General features: G+C 37.8%; 1 protein-coding gene across 2 annotated transcripts in view; it reads left to right on the forward strand.

Moving 5' to 3' along the window:
• Positions 1-517: 517 nt before the first annotated feature.
• The window catches only part of LOC106086664 (uncharacterized), a 40486-nt gene continuing 20059 nt past the window's right edge, over positions 518-20944 (forward strand). Inside the window, exons 1-2 of one of the 2 annotated variants that reach the window (XM_013251418.2) lie at positions 518-600; positions 18337-18607. In XM_013251418.2, coding sequence (XP_013106872.1) covers positions 18376-18607 — 232 coding nt within the window. In that variant the 5' untranslated portion in view covers positions 518-600; positions 18337-18375. The remainder of the gene's footprint in view (positions 601-18336; positions 18608-20944) is intronic. The other variant, XM_013251419.2, reaches the window with a different exon arrangement.

Below are 20944 nucleotides of genomic sequence, written 5' to 3' on the forward strand. Positions count from 1 at the left end.
TTTCATCGAAATTGGATGAAAAATTACCAATTAATTGCCTCAAGACTTTAAGTCTAGAGATCGATCTATACAGCGGTTATATATAACTAAAATCCGATTTTATGAGATCAGAAGATCAGGTTTATATACAAAGAATACGAAATCATCAAAAATTGTTTGGAAAATTTTTTTTATACCCAAGATATCTGCAAAATTACAAATACCCCGATTTTGGGTATAAATGGGTAAATACCCGGGTATTTACCCAATTTACCGGGTAAATACCGTTTGGGTATTTACCCATCGCCCATCTCTACACATTTGGTTACATAATTTACACAAATAGAGTTCTTTATACCTTTTCCCTTAATTATAATACTATACTGGTTGGCAATGGCCAACGTTGGCCTTTCAGGCCTCTTTCGCCCATCGATTATAGCACTCTGTCTAGCAGGGTGAAATCGACTTGGTGTCTGACGGTGGCAACACTTCACAACCTGCTCTTGGGCATCATAAATTATTGAATGAAAGCAGAGAATACCCATGTGAGACCGGCTGGGCAATCAGTTTACTCTGGACAATCGTTTCGAGCAGATCGGATCAGTGCAACGGTAAAAAAATGTGTGTGTAATTAATTTTCACAATTCGACAAACTCGTGTTCGCTATACAATTAATGAATTAAAATAACAAAAAAATTATTGAGATAATTGAATTACTAGTGGAAATGAGTCTGCAAAGAAAAAACCAACAATAAAATGAGCCGTGATAAGTGATGGCACTTCAAGCAATTGAAGGAGATGATTAAATTATGCTTGTAGTGAAAAAAAAAATTAGATTTAATGGTGAAATTTTGCCTAGAAATACTGTTAGAAAGTGATAGTGAATTCGCATAGAATTTGGCAATCAAAGTTTTTTTATACCCTCCACCATAAGATGGGGGGTATACTAATTTCGTCATTCTGATTGTAACTACTCGAAATATTCATCTGAGACCCCATAAAGTATATATATTCTTGATCGTCGTGAAATTTTATGTCGATCTAGCCATGTCCGTCCGTCTGTCCGTCCGTCCGTCCGTCCGTCCGTCCGTCTGTCTGTCGAAAGCACGCTAACTTCCGAAGGAGTAAAGCTAGCCGCTTGAAATTTTGCACAAATACTTCTTATTAGTGTAGGTCGGTTGGTATTGTAAATGGGCCATATCGGTCCATGTTTTGATATAGCTGCCATATAAACCGATCTTGGGTCTCGACTTCTTGAGCCTCTAGAGTGCGCAATTCTTATCCGATTGGGATGAAATTTTGCACGACGAGTTTTGTTATGATATCCTACAACTGTGCCAAGTATGGTTCAAATCGGTACATAACCTGATATAGCTGCCATATAAACCGATCTTGGGTCTTGACTTCTTGAGCCTTTAGAGTGCGCAATTCTTATCCGATTGGAATGAAATTTTGCACGACGTGTTTTGTTATGATATCCAATAACTGTGCCAAGTATAATTCAAATCGGTCTGTAACCTGATATAGCTGCCATATAAACCGATCTTGGGTCTTGACTTCTTGAGCCTCTAGAGTGCGCAATTCTTATCCGATTGGAATAAAATTTTGCATGACGTGTTTTGTTATGATATCCAATAACTGTGCCAAGTATGGTACAAATCGGTTTATAACCTGGCATAGCTGCCATATAAACCGATCTGGGGTCTTGACTTCTTGAGCCTCTAGAGTCCGCAATTCTTATCCGATTGGAATGAAATTTTGCACGACGTGTTTTGTTATGATATCCAACAACAGTGCCGAGTATGATTCAAATCGGTCCATAACCTGATATAGCTGCCATATAAACCGATCTGGGGTCTTGACTTCTTGAGCCTCTAGAGTCCGCAATTCTTATCCGATTGAAATAAAATTTTGCACGACGTGTTTTGTTATGATATCCAACAACTGTGCCAAGTATGATTCAAATCGGTCTATACCCTGATATAGCTGCCATATAAACCGCTCTGGGGTCTTGACTTCTTGAGCCTCTAGAGTGCGCAATTCTTATCCGATTGGAATGAAATTTTGCACGACGTGTTTTGTTATGATATCCAACATTTGTGCCAAGTATGGTTTAAATCGGTCCATAACCCGATATAGCTGCCATATAAACCGATCTTGGGTCTTGACTTCTTGAGCCTCTAGAGGGCACAATTCTTATCCGATTGGAATGAAATTTTGCACGACGTGTTTTGTTATGATATCCAACAACTGCGCCAAGTATGGTTCAAATCGGTCTATAATCTTATATAGCTGTCATATAAACCGATCTTAGGTCTTGACTTCTTGAGCCTCTAGAGGGCGCAATTCTTATCGAATTTGAATGAATTATGACACGTAGTATTCTGTAATGATATCCAACAACTGTGCCAAGTATGGTTGAAATCGGTCCATAACCTGATATAGCTGTCATATAAACAGATCTGGGGATTTGACTTCTTGAGCTTCTACAGGGCGCAATTCCTATCCGATTTGGCTGAAATTTTCCATGACGTATTTTATTTTTACTTTCAACAACTGTGTCAAATAAGGTTCAAATCGGTTCATAACCTGATATAGCTGCCATATAAACCGATCTGGGATCTTGACTTCTTGACCCCTAGAGGTCGCAATTATTATCCGATATGCCTGAAATTTTGTACGATGGATCCTCTCATGACCATCAACAAACGTGATTATTATGGTCTGAATCGGTCTATAGCCTGATACAGATCCCATATAAATCGTTCTCTCTATTTTACTTTGTGAGCCCCAATGGGCGCAATTCTTATGCGAATTGGCTGAAATTTTACACAGGTCTCCAACATATAATTTAATTGTGGTCCGAACCGGACCATATCTTGATATCGTTTTAATAGCAGAGCAACTCTTTTCTTATATCCTTTTTTGCCTAAGAAGAGATGCCGGGAAAAGAACTCGACAAATGCGATCCATGGTGGAGGGTATATAAGATTCGGCCAGGCCGAACTTAGCACGCTTTTACTTGTTGTTACTGTAAAATATCTGACCTTATGACTTTTGCCACCTTTTTATGAAAGAACATTATGAAATTGAAGCTTTCTCATCTATGACACGAAGCTTCAAATTAATGGCGAATATATAACAAGTTTTGAAGATTATAATTAATTGAGAATATGCTGAAGAAATTGTTTTAAATATTTTAATCCAATAAAAAAGATAAGATGTGCTTCTTTGGTTCTTTGAGGAGCACGGCTCTATGACGAAGTCTCACAGTGCCTTAATCGAAATCCAGTAGGAAAGGAATTATAAAGTAAGGCTTAGATTAAGTTGGGTTGCGGTGACTTTAGTCGAAAATCAGATGCGCTTCCCAATTTTGTATTCTAGAGTCCAGATTTTTATGCAAAATTTTTGCCATAAAATTCTATTCCGCATGTATAATTTTCTAATAATAAGCTTTGAGGGTAGTAAAAGTTATTATGGGTTGCCCAAAAAGTAATTGCGGATTTTTTAAAAAACCTTAATCAAATATACTTTTTTACACTTTTTTTTCTAAAACAAGCTAAAATTAACAGCTGATAACTGATAGAACGCCGATTATATGAAAAATCCGCAATTACTTTTTGGGCAACCCAATATTTTGCACAAAATCCCAACTAAAATAATAATACAATCATATCTTTGGAGCGATAGACCACTGCTACCACAGAAGCTAATGGCTAAGTAAATAAAACAAAACGATTTTGATTATGATCATAGTTTAAAATTCTGCGACAAACCACAAAAAGTGTAAAGTCGAATAAATTTTCAAATTAAATCACATTTTTTAACCATTATAAGATCATCATGGTTCGAAATAAAAACCAGTAAAAACGTGTTAAGTTCGGCTGTGCCCAACTTTGGATACCCACCACCATGAATAATTTGACCACCCTTTTTTATAAAAACTCCAATACCTTATCCATAGTAATATGCAAGTGGGGATTAGTCTGGGTCATATTGGATTCAGGTCCTGAACCCTCTTATACAAGTCATATTTATAGTGAAATTGGGAAACGAATGCTCTTTTTATGGGATAAAGACCCTAAATTGGTCGGATGACGGGAGGCTTAATACAAGTCCCGGTGTCCAATTCCAGCGAAATTGAGTAATAAATGCAGTTTTATGGGCTTAAAACCCAAAATCAGCATATCGGTCTATTTGGCAGCTACATCTAAATAAAGTCCGATCTGAACCATATTTGAGTCGGATATCAGGAGGCTTAAGTCAACCCACTATTTAAAATTTTTGCGAAATCGGATAATAATTGGGGGTTTTATGGGCTTAAGACCCAAAATCGGCTGGGAGGCCACCATGGTGCAGAGGTTAGCATGTCCGCCTATGACGCTGAACGCCCGGGTTCGAGTCCTGGCGAGACCATCAGAAAAAAATTTTCAGCGGTGGTTTTCCCCTCCTAATGCTGGCAACATTTATGAGGTACTTTGCTTTGTGAAACTTCTCTCCAAAGGGGTGTCGCTCTGCGGCACGCCATTCGGACTCGGCTATAAAAAGGAGGCTCGTATCATTGAGCTTAAACTTGAATTGAACTGCACTCATTGATACGGGAGAAGTTTGCCCCTGTTCCTTAGTGGAATGTTCATGGGCAAATTTTGCAATTTGCAAGATCCAAAATCGGCAGATCGGTCTATATGCCGCTATATCTAAATATAGCCCGAACTGAACCAAATTTGAGTCGGATATCGGGAGGCTTTAATCAACTCACTATTTCAAATTTTAGCGAAATCGGAAAATATTAAGACTTTTGTGGGCTTAAGACCATTAATCGGAAGATAGGTGTATATAGGCAGCTATATCTAAATATTATCCGATCTGGACCATATTTGGCTGTGATGACGTAAGGCCTTATACAACTCATTCACTATTCACGCTTTATTGAAATCAGATTTTAAATGCAAATTTTTTTGAGCTCAATACACTTAATCGGCAGATCGCTCTATATGCCTGCTTTATCTGAATATAGACCGATCTGAACCATATTTTTAGTCGGATATCGCGAGGCTTTAATCAACTCACTGTTGAAAATTTCAGCGAAATCGGATAATAATTGCGGCGTTTATATACTTAAGACCCTAAATCATCACATCTGTCTATATGACAGCTATATTTAAAAATGGTCCGATCTGAACCATATATGAGACGGATGTCGGGAGGCTTAAAACAACTCATTGTTTCTAATTTCATCGAAATCGGATAAAATACAGGCATAAGACCCTAAACCGGCATATTGGTCTATATGGCAAAAAATGCAAATTTACCCATAAACATTCTATTAAGGAACAGGGGCAAATTTCTTACATACCACTGACAGTTATATGTAAATATGATCTGATATGAGCCATATTCGGTTTGAATATCGAGACCCTTAGTATAACATCCTGGATCGGTTTATATTGCAGCTGTATCCAAATATAGACAGATTTGGCCCAATCAAGAACTTAACCTGTGTATAGAAGACATACGCGTCTCTACTAAATTTCAACTCAATACGAGTATCTCAATTTTTGTACCCTCCACCATTGGATGGGGGTATACTAATTTCGTCATTCTATTTGTAACACCGTGAACTATGTGTCTGAGACCCCATAAAGTATATATATTCTTGATCGTCATGTCATTTTAAGTCGATCTAGCCATGTGTGTCCGTCTGTCTGTCTGTCGAAAGCACGCTAACTTCCCAAGGAGCGCTTGAAATTTTGCACAAATACTTTTTATTAGTGTAGGTCGGTTGGAACTGTAAATGGACCAAATCGGTCCATGTTTTGATATAGCTGCCATATTAACCGATCATGGGTATTGACTTCCTCAGCTTAGAGGGCGCAATTCTTATCCGAATTGCCTGTAATTTTGCACGTGGTGTTTTGGTTTGACTTCAAACAACTGTGCTTAGTATGGTTCAAATCGGTTCATAACCTGGTATAGCTGCCATATTAACCGATCATGAGTCTTGACTTTTTCAGCTTAGAGGGCGCAATTCTTATCCGAATTGGCTGTAATTCGGCACGTGATGTTTTGGTTTGACTTCCAACAACTGTGCTTAGTATGGTTCAAATCGGTTCATAACCTGGTATAGCTGCCATATAAACCGATCTTGGATTTTGACTTCTTGAGCCTCTAGAGGGAGCAATTCTTATTCGATTGGAATGAAATTTTGCACGAAGTGTTTTGTTATGATATCCAACAACTGTGCCAAGTATGGTTCAAATCGGTCCATAACCTGGTATAGCTGGCATATTTACCGATCATGGGTCTAGCCTTCTTCAGCTTAGAGGGCGCAATTCTTATACGAATTGGCTGTAATTTTGCACGTCTGTTCATAACCTGGTATAGCTGCCATATAAACCGATCTTGGGTTTTGACTTCTTGAGCCTCTAAAGGGCGCAATTCTTATCCCATTGGAATGCAATTTTGCACGAAGTGTTTTTTTATGACTTAAAACCATTCTGCTAAATTAGGTTCAAATCGGTCAATAACTTGATATAGCTGCCATATAAACCGATCTTGGGTTTTGACTTCTTGAGCCAGAGGCAGAAACTTTGTATTTACAATGACTTCTCTCATTACCTTCAAAATACGTGTATGATATGGTCTGAATCGATCCATAGCTTGATACAGCTCCCATATAAACCGATCTCCCGATTTTGCTTCTTGAGCCCCTACAAGGCGCAATTCTTATCTGAATGGACTGAAATATTACACAATGACTTCTACAATTTTCAACATTCAGAATTCAATTTATTTATGGTCCGAATCAGACTATAACTTGATATAGCTGCAATACCATAACAGTTTTTATTTATTATTCTTTGTTTGCCTAAAATAAAATACCGCGCAAAGAACTCGACAAATTCTATTCATGGTGGAGAATATATAAGATTCGGCCCGGCCGAACTTAGCACGCTCTTACTTGTTAAAAACTGTTGCGTGACTACAACTGACGGACAGACACACGGACCTCGTTAAATCGTCTTAGAATTTTACGACGATTAGAAATATATATACTTCGGTCGGAAATGAATATATTACAATGTGTTGCAAACGGAAAGCCTAAATGAATATATCCCCTATTCTATGATGGTGGGTATACAAAACTGGAAATAAGAGGTGCTTTTCCAATTCTGATCAGAATTACACCGTCTAGGCGCAAGAAGTTAAATTGGGAAATCGGTTTGTGTGGGAGTAGTATTAGGTTATAGGCCGATTTGTTCCAGGCTTTGTTCGAGTGTAGAGAGTCATAGCCGCAGTCATAGGAAGTGCCTTCTAAAGGTTTAAACGGCAATAGTGAGATGGGTTATGGATCGATTCGTACAACACTACATGCCTGACATGTTGGAAGACAAGCTAGAAGTTATCTCGAACAAGTCAGCATAATGAGAAAATTAGTCTATAATTCTGTTTTCGTAGCTGTATTCAAATATGAACCCATGTAGACCGTATTGTGCTAGGGTGACTACAGCTCACTGCTCCCAATTGAAGAGAAGTTTGTAAAATTTTTTATTTACTGCTTAAGATCTCAATTCTCAGGTGATTGGTCTATATGGGAGCTATGTCCAAAAAATATTTCTATCTGGATTTTCACAATTTAGCTATATCCGGACTAAAGACCCTTAATTGGAAGATCGGTAGCTATATCGTGATATGACAGCTACAACCAAAATTAGTTCAATTTGCCCCTTTTCAGAATATAATCTATGGGAAAATTTTTCATTTTTAAATACTGTGGCATAATTACAACTTATGGATGTAGAGACGAACGTATAGACGGACGGACGGAAATTCAGGGTGATCAAGCATATAAATAAAGGGTTTTCCAATAGGGTCTTACCAAGGAATTGACAGGTGCAAACGTGAATACAACAAACGTTAAACTTTAATCGGGCTGCACACATTGAAATGAGAAAAGTATCTCATGTTCCTTAATGGAATGTTCATGGGATATTTTTTAGTATTTAATAGTAGTAGTAGATCCCATATTAACCTATTTCCCATTAGACTTCTTCAGCTTCGCAATTATTCTTCAATTTGGCTGAAATTTTGCACACAGTACATTATTACAATTTCCAACATGATAGGAGGGCAAAGTAGCCGACCAAACAAAGAAACACCAAAAAATTTTGCACTGTGTGCTGTGTTAGGCCCTTTGTCGTCCGCGTTAATTATGGCTCATGTCGAACCATATATGCATGTAGCTGCCATACGAGTATATACCGATCCCCATATTTAAGGTCTTTCGCATATAAACTGGTAATAAAATACCCGGTGTGTAGAAATCGGATACGGTGCGTTGCATTACAACCCTAGACATCCTTCTTGAATATTATGCTGATCGCATCGTAATTGAATATAGTTGCCATATGTACCGATTTCTCGATTTACGATCTTGAACCCACATAAGGCCCATTTATTACCCGATTTCGCTGAACTTTGGAAAAGTGAGTTGCATTAGACACTCGATCTCCATGCTGGGTTTGGCCTAGATCGGAACATATTTCGATATAGTTGCTACGGTAAATGGATGGTGGATTTTCATCGGATTTTGTCGAAATGTGGCTAATAAATATACCTAAGGTGGTTGGTATCCGAAGTTCGACTCGGCCAAAACTAATGGCTTTTTATTTGTCTTCTTTAAACGCTGCAATAAGTTTACTTTTCCCAATGCATGTATTTTTGTGTAATGACAGATATTCTGTCTTCCGTACTACACATGGTTTTGTGCACCTGTTGGAAGTTGTATTGATGGTTGTGAACGATAAGACAACGGCAATGGCTCTCGGTAGAAGTGTAATTTGCCCCAGACAGAATGTTACACAAGAACACATGCATTGGGAAAAGTGTAGCTAATAAGCAGGTTTGTCGAGCTTGGTTAATGTGGTAATTGTATCATAGATGCGTTTTCGCTATTAATACGATTCAAATACAACATACCAACGCACGGCCCTTGAAGCCATTACACCTAATATGGTTGAAAGTCTTCTAACCAAAGACGAAACGCGTCCCATAGTGGTTGGTGTGTGTTGCTATTTTTGGGTTTTCTTTTCCATTTGCATCTCCGATCATTGAGCTCGTCTCGAAAGAGAAACAAACAAAGATTGTAAAATTTAATAGTCTTCGCCCTAACAGGCAAAAAACTTGAAAAATGGAAAATTGAGTTGAAACTTAAATCGGGCAGCACTCATTGATACGAGAGAAAAGTTTCCTGTGTGTCTTGATGGAATGTTGATTGGCAAATTTTATATTTTTATCCACATCCAATTGGTTTATCCACATCCCAATTAAGGTAAATTGATTTCTTAAACCTGACACAAAACACCAAAAGATGTACTCCAAGACAAGGGGTTTAACATCATTTTAACTCATTGAATTACTTGTTTACCTTCTCGATTTTTTAAGAGCCATAGCAAAGTTAAAAAAAAAAAAAAAACAAGTAATAGCGTGCTAAGTTCGGCCGGGCCGAATCTTATATACCCTCCACCATGGATCGCATTTGTCGAGTTCTTTTCCGGGCATCTCTTCTTTGGGAAAAAAGGATATAAGAAAAGATTTCCTCTGCTATTAGAACAATATCAAGATATGGTCCGGTTTGGACCACAATTAAATTATATCTAGTAGACCTGTGTAAAATGTCAGCCAATTCGAATAAGAATTGCGCCCTTTGGGGGCTCAAGAAGTAAAATAGAGAGATCGATTTATATGGGAGTTGTATTGGGCTATAGACCGATTCAGACCATAATAAACACGTATGTTGATGGTCATGAGAGAATCCGTCGTACAAAATTTCAGGCAAATCGGATAATAATTGCGCACTCTAGAGGCTCAAGAAGTCAAGACCCAAGATCGGTTTATATGGCAGCTATATCAGGTTATGGACCGATTTTAACCATACTTGGCAAAATTGTTGGATATCATAACAGAATACGTCGTGCAAAATTTTATTTAAATCGGATAAGAATTGCGCACTCTAGAGGCTCAAGAAGTCAAGACCCAAGATCGGTTTATATGACAGCTATATCAGGTTATAGACCGATTTGAACCATTCCTGGCATAGTTGTTGGATATCATGACAAAACACGTCGTGCGAAATTTTATTCCAATCGGACAAGAATTGCACACTCTAGAGGCTCAAGAAATCAAGACCCAAGATCGGTTTATATGGCAGCTATATCAGGTTATGGACCGATTTGAACCATACTTGGCACAGTTGTTGGATATCATAAAAAAACACGTAGTGCCAAAATTCATTCAAATCGGATAAGTATTGCGCCCTCTAGAGGCTCAAGAAGTCAAGACCCAAGATCGGTTTATATGACAGCTATATCAAAACATCGACCGATATGGCCCATTTGCAATACCAACCGATCTACACTAATAAGAAGTATTTGTGCAAAATTTCAAGCGGCTAGCTTTACTCCTTCGGAAGTTAGCGTGCTTTCGACAGACAGACGGACGGACGGACAGACGGACGGACATGGCTAGATCGACATAAAATTTCGCGACGATCAAGAATATATATACTTTATGGGGTCTCAGACGAATATTTCGAGTAGTTACAAACAGAATGACGAAATTAGTATACCCCCCATCCTATGGTGGAGGGTATAAAAAAAAACACATAAAATTCAGAAAAATGCATGAAATCTTCTTTTGAATCGATAATATGGTCCATATATTGGTTGCCCAAAAAGTAATTGCGGATTTTTTAAAAGAAAGTAAATGCATTTTTAATAAAACTTAGAATGAACTTTAATCAAATATACTTTTTTTGCACATTTTTTCTAAAGCAAGATATAAGTAACAGCTGATAACTGACAGAAGAGAGAATGCAATTACAGCTGTGAAAAAATTTGTCAACGCCGACTATATGAAAAATCCGCAATTACTTTTTGGGCAACCCAATAATTTAAAGTTTGAAGATTATTTCATACAAATGTTGACCGTGACTGCGCTTCAAATGGTCCATCCGCTTAGTCCAATTTTGGCATACTCTTTTCAACATTTCCCACGGTATCTCATGAAGCATGAGCTTTAACATAGCCCCACAAAAAATAGTCTAACGACGTTAAATCGCACGATATAGTCGGCCAATTGACCGGTCCCGAACGAGAAATAAAATGTTCATCGAACTCTCCTCTCAATAAGTCCATTGTTACGCGTGATGTGTGGCATGGGGCACCGTCTTGTTGAAACCACATGTCATTCAAGTCAAGATCTTGCATTTTGTGCAAAAAAAAGTTGGATATCATCTTACGATAGTGCTCACCCGTGCTCAACCGCACCAAACTGTGACTTTTTCTGGATGCATTGGCAGCTCTTGGAATGCTTCTGGCTGATCTTCATTTACGTGCCCATTGAGCCAAAAATGAGCTTTGTCGCTGTATAGAGGAAGCGCGCGATGAACTTTTTTAATAGAGCACACATTTTGATAAAAAAAATTCAATAATTTGCAAACTTTATTCGTTTGTAAGACGATTCATGGTTAAATTATAGACTAAACTGAAGATGCTTTACACTGAAACAAAACATAAAACGTGCGTGAGCTGTTTCAACCAACGTTGCCCAAAAGGTAATAGCTAAAATATCACCATTTAGTATATCTGATGTTATAGCAGTTAAACACCACTATCACCGGTTTCAGGTAGTTTAAAACCTATTTGGCGGGTTATTGATACACAACGTCACCAACAAAGATTAATTAAGAATAAAGATTGTAATCCAGAGTAATTGTTGAAAATCTTATTGGACTATATTCTGCTTATTGCATTTACTTGATAGCATGACAGACATACATATTTATATGATAGGGACCCATTCATGGTTTGGTTGTTGATTTGCATTGATGGCATTTGAGTGCAGTTATTTGTTTACTTATAAAGTTTAGTTTGCCTGTGTATTAGATTGGTGCGTAAGCAATAAATATTTCGTAAATTTTTCATAAATACTTTTACAGTTGGATTACTTTTTATCTTAATATTGGGTTGCCCAAAAAGTAATTGCGGATTTTTCAGGTAGTCGGCGTTGACAAATTTTTTCACAGCTTGTGACTCTGTATTTGCATTCTTTCTTCTGTCAGTTATCAGCTGTTACTTTTAGCTTTCTTTAGAAAAAAAGTGTAAAAAAAGTATATTTGATTAAAGTTCATTCTAAGTTTTATTAAAAATGCATTTACTTTCTTTTAAAAAATCCGCAATTACTTTTTGGGCAATAACCATTTGGTGTTAGTGTTTTGTAGCTAACACTTAGTTTTTTGAAGCATTTTATATATTTTTTTTTTATCAAAGACCTAGTCTATTATACAAAGAATGTTTATACATATAGTTTGGCAAATGTACATATATTAAGTCAATGATAATAACACCCATGAAAACAAACTGAATCTGAACACACAATGAATATTAAAACAAGTAAGGAGAGGCAAAAGTTGGTCGGAGCCGACTATGTACTATCCTACACATGCTGTATACGTGGAAATTGGGAGCTAAATCTTACTCTGAACTGAATTTAGTGGACTACCGTGGAGGTTTTCAGATAGGTTATAAAATAATCCATATCGAACTGCGACCAAAAGTGTTCAAAATTTTAATAACTATGGATATATATGTGCAAATAGGGCGGTATATATGTAAAGGGTGATTTTTTTGAGGTTAGGATTTTCATGCATTAGTATTTGACAGATCACGTGGGATTTCAGACATGGTGTCAAAGAGAAAGATGCTCAGTATGCTTTGACATTTCATCATGAATAGACTTACTAACGAGCAACGCTTGCAAATCATTGAATTTTATTACCAAAATCAGTGTTCGGTTCGAAATGTCTTCATTCACCGTAACGTTGCGTCCAACAGCATCTTTGAAAAAATACGGTCCAATGATTCCACCAGCGTACAAACCACACCAAACAGTGCATTTTTCGGGATGCATGGGCAGTTCTTGAACGGCTTCTGGTTGCTCTTCACTCCAAATGCGGCAATTTTGCTTATTTACGTAGCCATTCAACCAGAAATGAGCCTCATCGCTGAACAAAATTTGTCAAAATTTGAACACATTTCGAACCGAACACTGATTTTGGTAATAAAATTCAATGATTTGCAAGCGTTGCTCGTTAGTAAGTCTATTCATGATGAAATGTCAAAGCATACTGAGCATCTTTCTCTTTGACACCATGTCTGAAATCCCACGTGATCTGTCAAATACTAATGCATGAAAATCCTAACCTCAAAAAAATCACCCTTTATGTATATGAAAGCTAAATAGAAATCGAAACCGATTTTGATAAAATTTAAAAAAAAAATGTGTATTTTCATAAGAGACTTATATATCATATGCCAGTTTTCGTGACAAAATGTTGGCAAATGACCCCATTATTATACTTTCCACCATAGGATGGGGGTTTACTAATTTCGTCATTCCGTTTGTAACACCTCGAAATATGCATCTCAGATCCAATAAAGTGTATATATTTTTGATCGTCATGACATTTAAAGAAGATCTAGATGCCCGTCCACCTACATGTACGTCCATTCGCCTGTCGAGCTTTCGAAGTAGTAAAGCTAGACGCACGAAATTTTGCACAAATACTTCTTATTAGTGCAGGTCGGTTGGGATTGTAAATAAGCCAAATCGGTCCATGTTTTGATATATTGGGTTGCCCAAAAAGTAATTGCGGATTTTTCATATAGTCGGCGTTGACAAATTTTTTCACAGCTTGTGACTCTGTAATTGCATTCTTTCTTCTGTCAGTTATCAGCTGTGACTTTTAGCTTGCTTTGGAAAAAAAGTGTAAAAACAGTATATTTGATTAAAGTTCATTCTAAGTTTTATTAAAAATGCATTTACTTTCTTTTAAAAATCCGCAATTACTTTTTGGGCAACCCAATAGTTGCCATATAAACAGATCTTGGGTCTTGACTTCTTGAGCTTATATAAGGCGCAATTCTTATCTGATTTGGCTGAAATTTTGCACATGGCGTTTTAGTATTTCTTCCCACAACTGTGCCATGGTCTAAATCAGTTCATAACCTGATACAGCCGCCATATAAACTAATCTCCCGGTTAGACTTCTTGAGCTTCTAGAGGACGCAACTTTTATCCAAATTGGTTGAAATTTTGTATAGGTCGTTTTATTATGACTTCCAACAAGTGTGCTAAGTATGGTCTTAATCGGTTGATAACCTGATATAGCTGCCATCAACCGATTTCCCAATATGACACTCTAAGCCACTGAATGGCGCAATTTTTATTCAATTTGCCAGAAATTTTGGAGGTGGTATTTTTTTATGACTTCTAACAGCCATCACAATTACGATCCATATCGATCAATAAATTGATGTTGCTTTTATGTAAGGCGTGATATTTTAGCTATTATCTTTTTGACAACACTGGTTTAAACAGCTCACGCACGTTTCGAGGTTTGTTTCACTGTCAAACATCTGCAGTTTGGCCTATAATTTAACCATAAATCGCTTTGCAAACGAACAATGCTGGCAAATTATTGAATTTTACTCTCAAAATGCGTGCTTTCTTAAGAAAGCTCATCGCGAACTTCTTCCATTTTGCGGCGAAACTCATTTTGGGCTCAATGGCTAAGGACATAAGCAGAATTGTCGATTTTGGAGTGATGATCAACCAGAAGCATTGCAACAGCTACCAATGCATCCAGAAAAAGTCTCAGTTTGGTGCGGTTTATGGGCTGGTAGCGTTTTTGGACCATGCTTCTTCAAAGATGTTGGGAATCGTAACGTAACTGTGAATGAGGTGAGCGCTACCGTGAGATGATATCCAACTTTTTTTTAACCAAAATACAAGAGATTGACTTGCATGACATGTGATTTCAACAAGACGATGCCACATGCCACACAGCACGGGTAACAATGGTCTTATTTAGAGGCGAGTTCGGTGAACATTTTACTTCACGTTCGGTACCGTTCAATTGGCCGCCTATATCGTGCGATTTAACGTCTTCTGACTATTTTTTGTGGGGCTATGTTAAAGCTCATGCCCATACAGAAAACCCCGCTTCAAATGACGCATTGGAAGACAACATTGAAACATTTATTCGAGAGATACAGGCCGAATTGGTGGAAAGAGTATGCCAAAATTGGACTAAGCGGATGGACTATTCGAGGCGCAGTCACGGTCAACATTTGCATGAAAAAATCTTCAGATAATAAATTTTATGGACCGTACTATGGACAAGCTAGCTCATCTATGAAACTTGGCAAGGATTGCTACCTCCACACACAAATATGTCTACAATTACAACAACAAGTAAAAAGGTATTAAATTCGGCCGGGCCGAACTTTGGATACCCACCACCTCGGGTGTATATGTAAACCCACTTTCGTCAAAATCCGGTAAAAATTAAATAACTTATGCACCCAAATTCGGCACGGACTTTGAGTGGTCTTATAAATATAAGTCACTGTTGAATTTTGTATTTGAAATTTCAACAAAGTCGGGTAATAAATAAAGCTTTTATGAGCTTCAAACTCTTAACCGGCATATCGGTCTATATGACAGCTATATCCAAATACAGTCCTTTTTTTACCATATATGGGTCCGATGGGGAGTGGCCTAAACTGTTTCAAATTTCAGTGAAATTGTATAAAAAATAATGCTTTTATGGGATTCAGACCCTTTATCGGGAGATCGGTCTATATGGCAGCTATATCTAAATAAAAATAAATATAGTCCGATCCAAACCATATTTGTGGCAGATATCGGGAGACCTAAAACTACCAACTGTTTCAAATTTCAGCAAAATCGGATAAAAAATAAAGCTTTTATGGGCTTCAGACCCTTTATCGGCAGATCGGTCTGTACTGCCATACAGTACAGTATAATCCGATCTGAACCATATTTGGGTCCTATGTTAGAAAGCCTAAAACTACTCACTGTTTCAAATTTCAGCAAATCGGTTAAAAAGAAAGCTTTTATGGGCTTCACACCCTTTATCGGGAGATCGGTCTATATGACAGCTATATCTAAATAAAGTCCGATCTGAATCATACTTAGGCCAGATGTCGGAAGGCTTAACACAATCCACTGTTTCAAATTTCAGCGAAATTGGGCAATATATAAAGCTTTTATGGGCTTCAGACCCTTTATCGGCAGATCGGCCTATATATCTAAATATAGGCCGATCTGAACTATATTTCGGTCAGATGTTGGTAGGCCTAAAACTACTCACTGTTTCGAATTTCAGAGTAATCGGTTAAAAAATAAAGCTTTTATGGGCTTCAGATCCTTTATCAGGAGATCGGTCTATATGGCAGCTATATCTAAATATAGGCCGATCTCAACTATATTTGGGTCAGATGTTGGTAGGCCTAAAACGCCTCACTGTTTCAAATTTCGGAGTAATCGGTTAAAAAATAAAGCTTTTATGGGCTTCAGATCCTTTATCAGGAGATCGGTCTATATGGCAGCTATATCTAAATATAGTCCGATCTGAACCATATTTGGGTCAGATGTCGGGAGGCATACTCGCTGTTTAAAATTTCATGAAAATCGGGTGAAAAATTAAGTTTTGTTATTTTCCTTTATCGGAAAATCGGTCTTAATTGCAGCTACATCCAAATGTGGTCCGATTTAACCCGTTCAAGAACTTAACCAGCGTGCATAAAAAGGACGTATCTGTACCAAATTGCAGCTCAATATCTTAATTTCTGAAGCCCGTAGAGTGATTACAAGGGACGGACGGATAGACGGACAGACAGACGGACATCGTTAAATCGTCCTAGAATTTTACGACGATCCGAAATGTATATACTTTGTGGGGCCGAAAATTGATATTTCGATGTGCTGCAAACGGAATGACTAAAATAATATACCCCCTATCCTACGGTGGTGGGTATTAAAATAGCAGGGATATGTGGCAGTTTGCCTTCAGACTCATTTAGACGTTTTCGTCCTTCTAACTTCTACCGTTGAACAATCAAGATTGCTTTAAAAAGCTCAAAAACTTTGCGAATGTTAACATCCGGTAAGTCAGACAGGTTCTCAAAGAAATACGAATCTAAAGTGGAACTCCTTTTGACTGCCAGTGCGGGATAAACTCTACGTCCTCACAGCTTCTGCAGAAGTCGTTACTTGCTACCTTCAGTCTGTCAGCATATTTTCAGATCACACAGTGACCTGTAATGGCGGACACAATGACCAGCGACAGCAAAGCGGTAGACCTCTTCAAGTCTAGATTGTGACCATCAGTCATTCGTTGCCCTTCGGCACTAGAGGCACACCCACAGATTCCCATAAGCCGCAACAATCTGTGACTTTCTCTGGATGTATTGGTAGCTTTTGCAATGCTTCTGGCTGATCTTCATTCCAAAATCGACATTTCAGCTTATTTACGTACCCATTAAGTCAAAAATGAGCTTCGTCGCTGAACACAATTTGATCATCGTGTTCAAATTGTGTTCAGCGACGAAGCTTTCTTAGCAGAGCACGCATTTTGGTAACAAAATTCAATGATTTGCAAGCGTTGTTCCTTTGTAAGACGATTCATGGTTAAATTATAGACCAAACTGAAGATGTTTGACAGTGAAACAAAACACAAAACGTGCGTGAGCTGTTTAAACCAATGTTGCCAAAAAGATAATAGCTAAAAAATCACCCTTTATTCACCTCTTCTTCATCTGTTTCAAGGGCGTTACTTTTCGACATAGACTCCACAAAAAGACCTATCGTTGTTCGTCGAAAAATTATTTTGGAATAATTTTGGAATAAGTTTCGGACAGTGTAATATCAACTCATAGAAATAGAGGAGGCGAGTGAGCGAAGGCGGTTTATGAGAATGGTTGGTGGTGTATATTAAAAACTATTCAAACCTGTATTTGATCGGTCCCACCGAGTTAACCACTCTGTGTAGGTTAACACGATATTGTGGCCAACGTTTTGACATAGGAAACGAACAACATAATTAAATCTGTAGAATAAAAATGGATATACCTGCATTTTCATATTTACCAATTTCCTCGAATGCTCAATTAGTTCTAAATCAATTCGCACCACAACGTACACTTCATGATTAATTATTATGCTGACATTTCTCCTTTTATGGCTTCCACACGTTCACCATGACGTTATGTCAATTTATGCTCACAAACTGCATTACAATTAAGGGCACACACTGACACGCGAACACAAACATTTCAAATGAAATCTCTAGAGAGACGCGTAGCTGTAGTAACGCTAAGGCAGTGGGCGGTGAATTTGCAATGCATCCAATGTTAATAACATGATATTAATGAAATTCATTATTTTTTGTTTCGTTTTCTTTTCATTTCTATGGCTTCCTATGGTGTGCAGTTGTAGGTAATACTTTGGCTAGTGCATCAACATTTGAATATGTCACCCTCGAATTCTACTTCATCGTCAACATACACCGTCGACATTCGTTCGGACACGGTAAGTTTGCCCTCTGAGGAAATGCGTCAGGCAATGTTTGAGGCGGCAGTTGGTGATGATGTTTATGGTGAGGATCCCACTGTTTTGGAGCTGGAAGAGAAGTCGGCTGCAATTTTTGAAAAGGAAGCCGGGTTGTTTGTACCTACCGGAACAATGGCAAATTTATTAGCAAGTAAGTATGAGGGAGGAGAGAAAGAGAGTAGTTATATTTCTATTATGTGCGATGAATTATCAGGAAAATTAATTAAAACACGAGCGTGATAAGGAAGGCCGGGCCGAATCTTATATATCCTCCACCATGGATCGCATCTGTCGAGTTCTTTGCGCAGTATATCTTTTTAGGCAAACAAAGAATAATGAATACGGACGGAGGAGGAGGAGCTACATCAAGTTATAGTCCGATTCGGGGCTCAAGAAGCAAAATCGGGAGATCGGTTTATATGGGAGCTGTGTCAAGCTATAGATCGATTCAGACGATATTGCACACGTATGTTAAAGGCCATGGAAGAAGCCGTTGTACAAAATTTGTGCCAAATCGGATGAGAATTGCGCTCTCTAGAGGCTCAAGAACTCAAGATCCCAGATCGGTTTATATGGCAGCTATATCAGGGTATGGACCGATTTGGACCATACTTCGCTTAAATGTTTGAAGTGATACCAAAACACCACGTGCAAAATTACAGCCAAATCGGATAGGAATTGCGTCTTCTAAAAGCTCAAGAATTCAAGACCCAAATCGGTTTATATAGCAGCTATATCAGGTTATGGACCGATTTGAACCATACTTCACACAGTTGTTGAAAGTGCTATCAAAACACTATGTGCAAAATTTCAGTCAACGATCGGACGATAACCGCGCCTTCTAGAGGTCCATCGGACGGATGGACAGACGGCCGGAAATGGCTAGATCGACTTAAAATGACATGACGTTCAACAATATATGTACTCTATGGGGTCTCAGACGCATATTTCGAGGTGTTACAAACAGAATGGCGAAATTAGTATACCCCATCCTATGGTAGAGGGTATAATTAAACAAGTTACGAATAAATCCATGCTTAGTTCGGCTGGGCCGATCTTTGGATATCCACCACTTCGGGTATAAATCTTAACCACATTTTTTCATAATCCGGTGAAAAATGCATCATTTATGAACTAATATGAGTTATATCAATAAATGGTACGATTTGAACCAAACTCGGCACGGACGTCGAGTGATTTTATTCAATTCACTGTTCAAGATTATAAAACAAAATATGGGTTTATATGTCAGCTATATTCAGATATAGACGGATTTTAACCATATATATACATCAACCGATCTTAACCATATAGGTTAATATGATTTTCAGCCTTTTATGGGCCAAAGACCTTAAATCGGAAGATCGGTCTATATGGCAGCCATATTCAAATATAGACCGGTCGGGGGCATATTGAACGTGAATGTCAAAAAGCCTACCATAGCTCACTGTGTCAAAATTCAACGAAATCGGATAGTAAATACGCTTTTTATGGGTCCATTATTTTAAATCGGGAGATCGGTCTATATGACAGCTATATCCAAATATAACAAGTAAAAACGTGCCGAACTTTGGATACCCACCACCGTGGATAAAATAACCATTCTTTCTTATAATAACTCCACTACCATATCCATAATAATATGCAAATGGGGCCTGGTGTGGATCATATTTTATTCAGGTCCCGAGAACTTTTATACAAGTCACAGTTTCAGCTAAGTCGTGCAAAAAATCCGCTTTTTACCGGATAAAGACCCCAAATTGGAAACTACTACTACCAAACTTAAAACTACTCACTTTTTAAAATTTCAGCAAAATCTGATGAAAATTGAAGTTTTTATGGGCATTAGACCCTTTATCGGAAAATCGGTCTACATAGCAGCTATATCCAAATATGGTCCGATATGGCCCGTTCAAGAACTTAACCAGCGTGCATCAAAAAGACGTATCTGTGGCAAATTTTAGCTCAATATCTCAATTTTTAAAGCCTGTAGAGTGATTACAACGGACGGACGGACAGACGGATAGATGGATGGACGGACACACGGACATCGTTAAATCGTCTTAGAACTTAAAGACGATCCGAAATATTTATACATTGTAGGGTCGGAAATTGATATTTCGATGAATTGCAAACGGAATGACTAAATGAATATACCCCCTATCTTATGGTGTTGTGTATAAAAACATAGGGCCATATTGAACACGGATATTGAAGAGCCTAACGCAGGTATCTGTGCCAAATAAATGCTAATTCTATGGACCCAAGGACTGAAATCGGGAGATTGGTATATATTTTCTTTATTTGGATATAGATACCTATCCAAATAAACACCGGTCTGAACACTATAGAGAATAGATTTAGAATATAAATAATTTTCAAATCTATGACATTCTAGTGGAATATGGTTCATATCGACCCATATTGACTTATAGAACAGTGAGTTAAACTGGAGTATAATTTATATTTATATATAAATTATATATAT

Source organism: Stomoxys calcitrans, chromosome 2 (assembly GCF_963082655.1).
Source record: "Stomoxys calcitrans chromosome 2, idStoCalc2.1, whole genome shotgun sequence".
NCBI lineage: Eukaryota > Metazoa > Arthropoda > Insecta > Diptera > Muscidae > Stomoxys > Stomoxys calcitrans.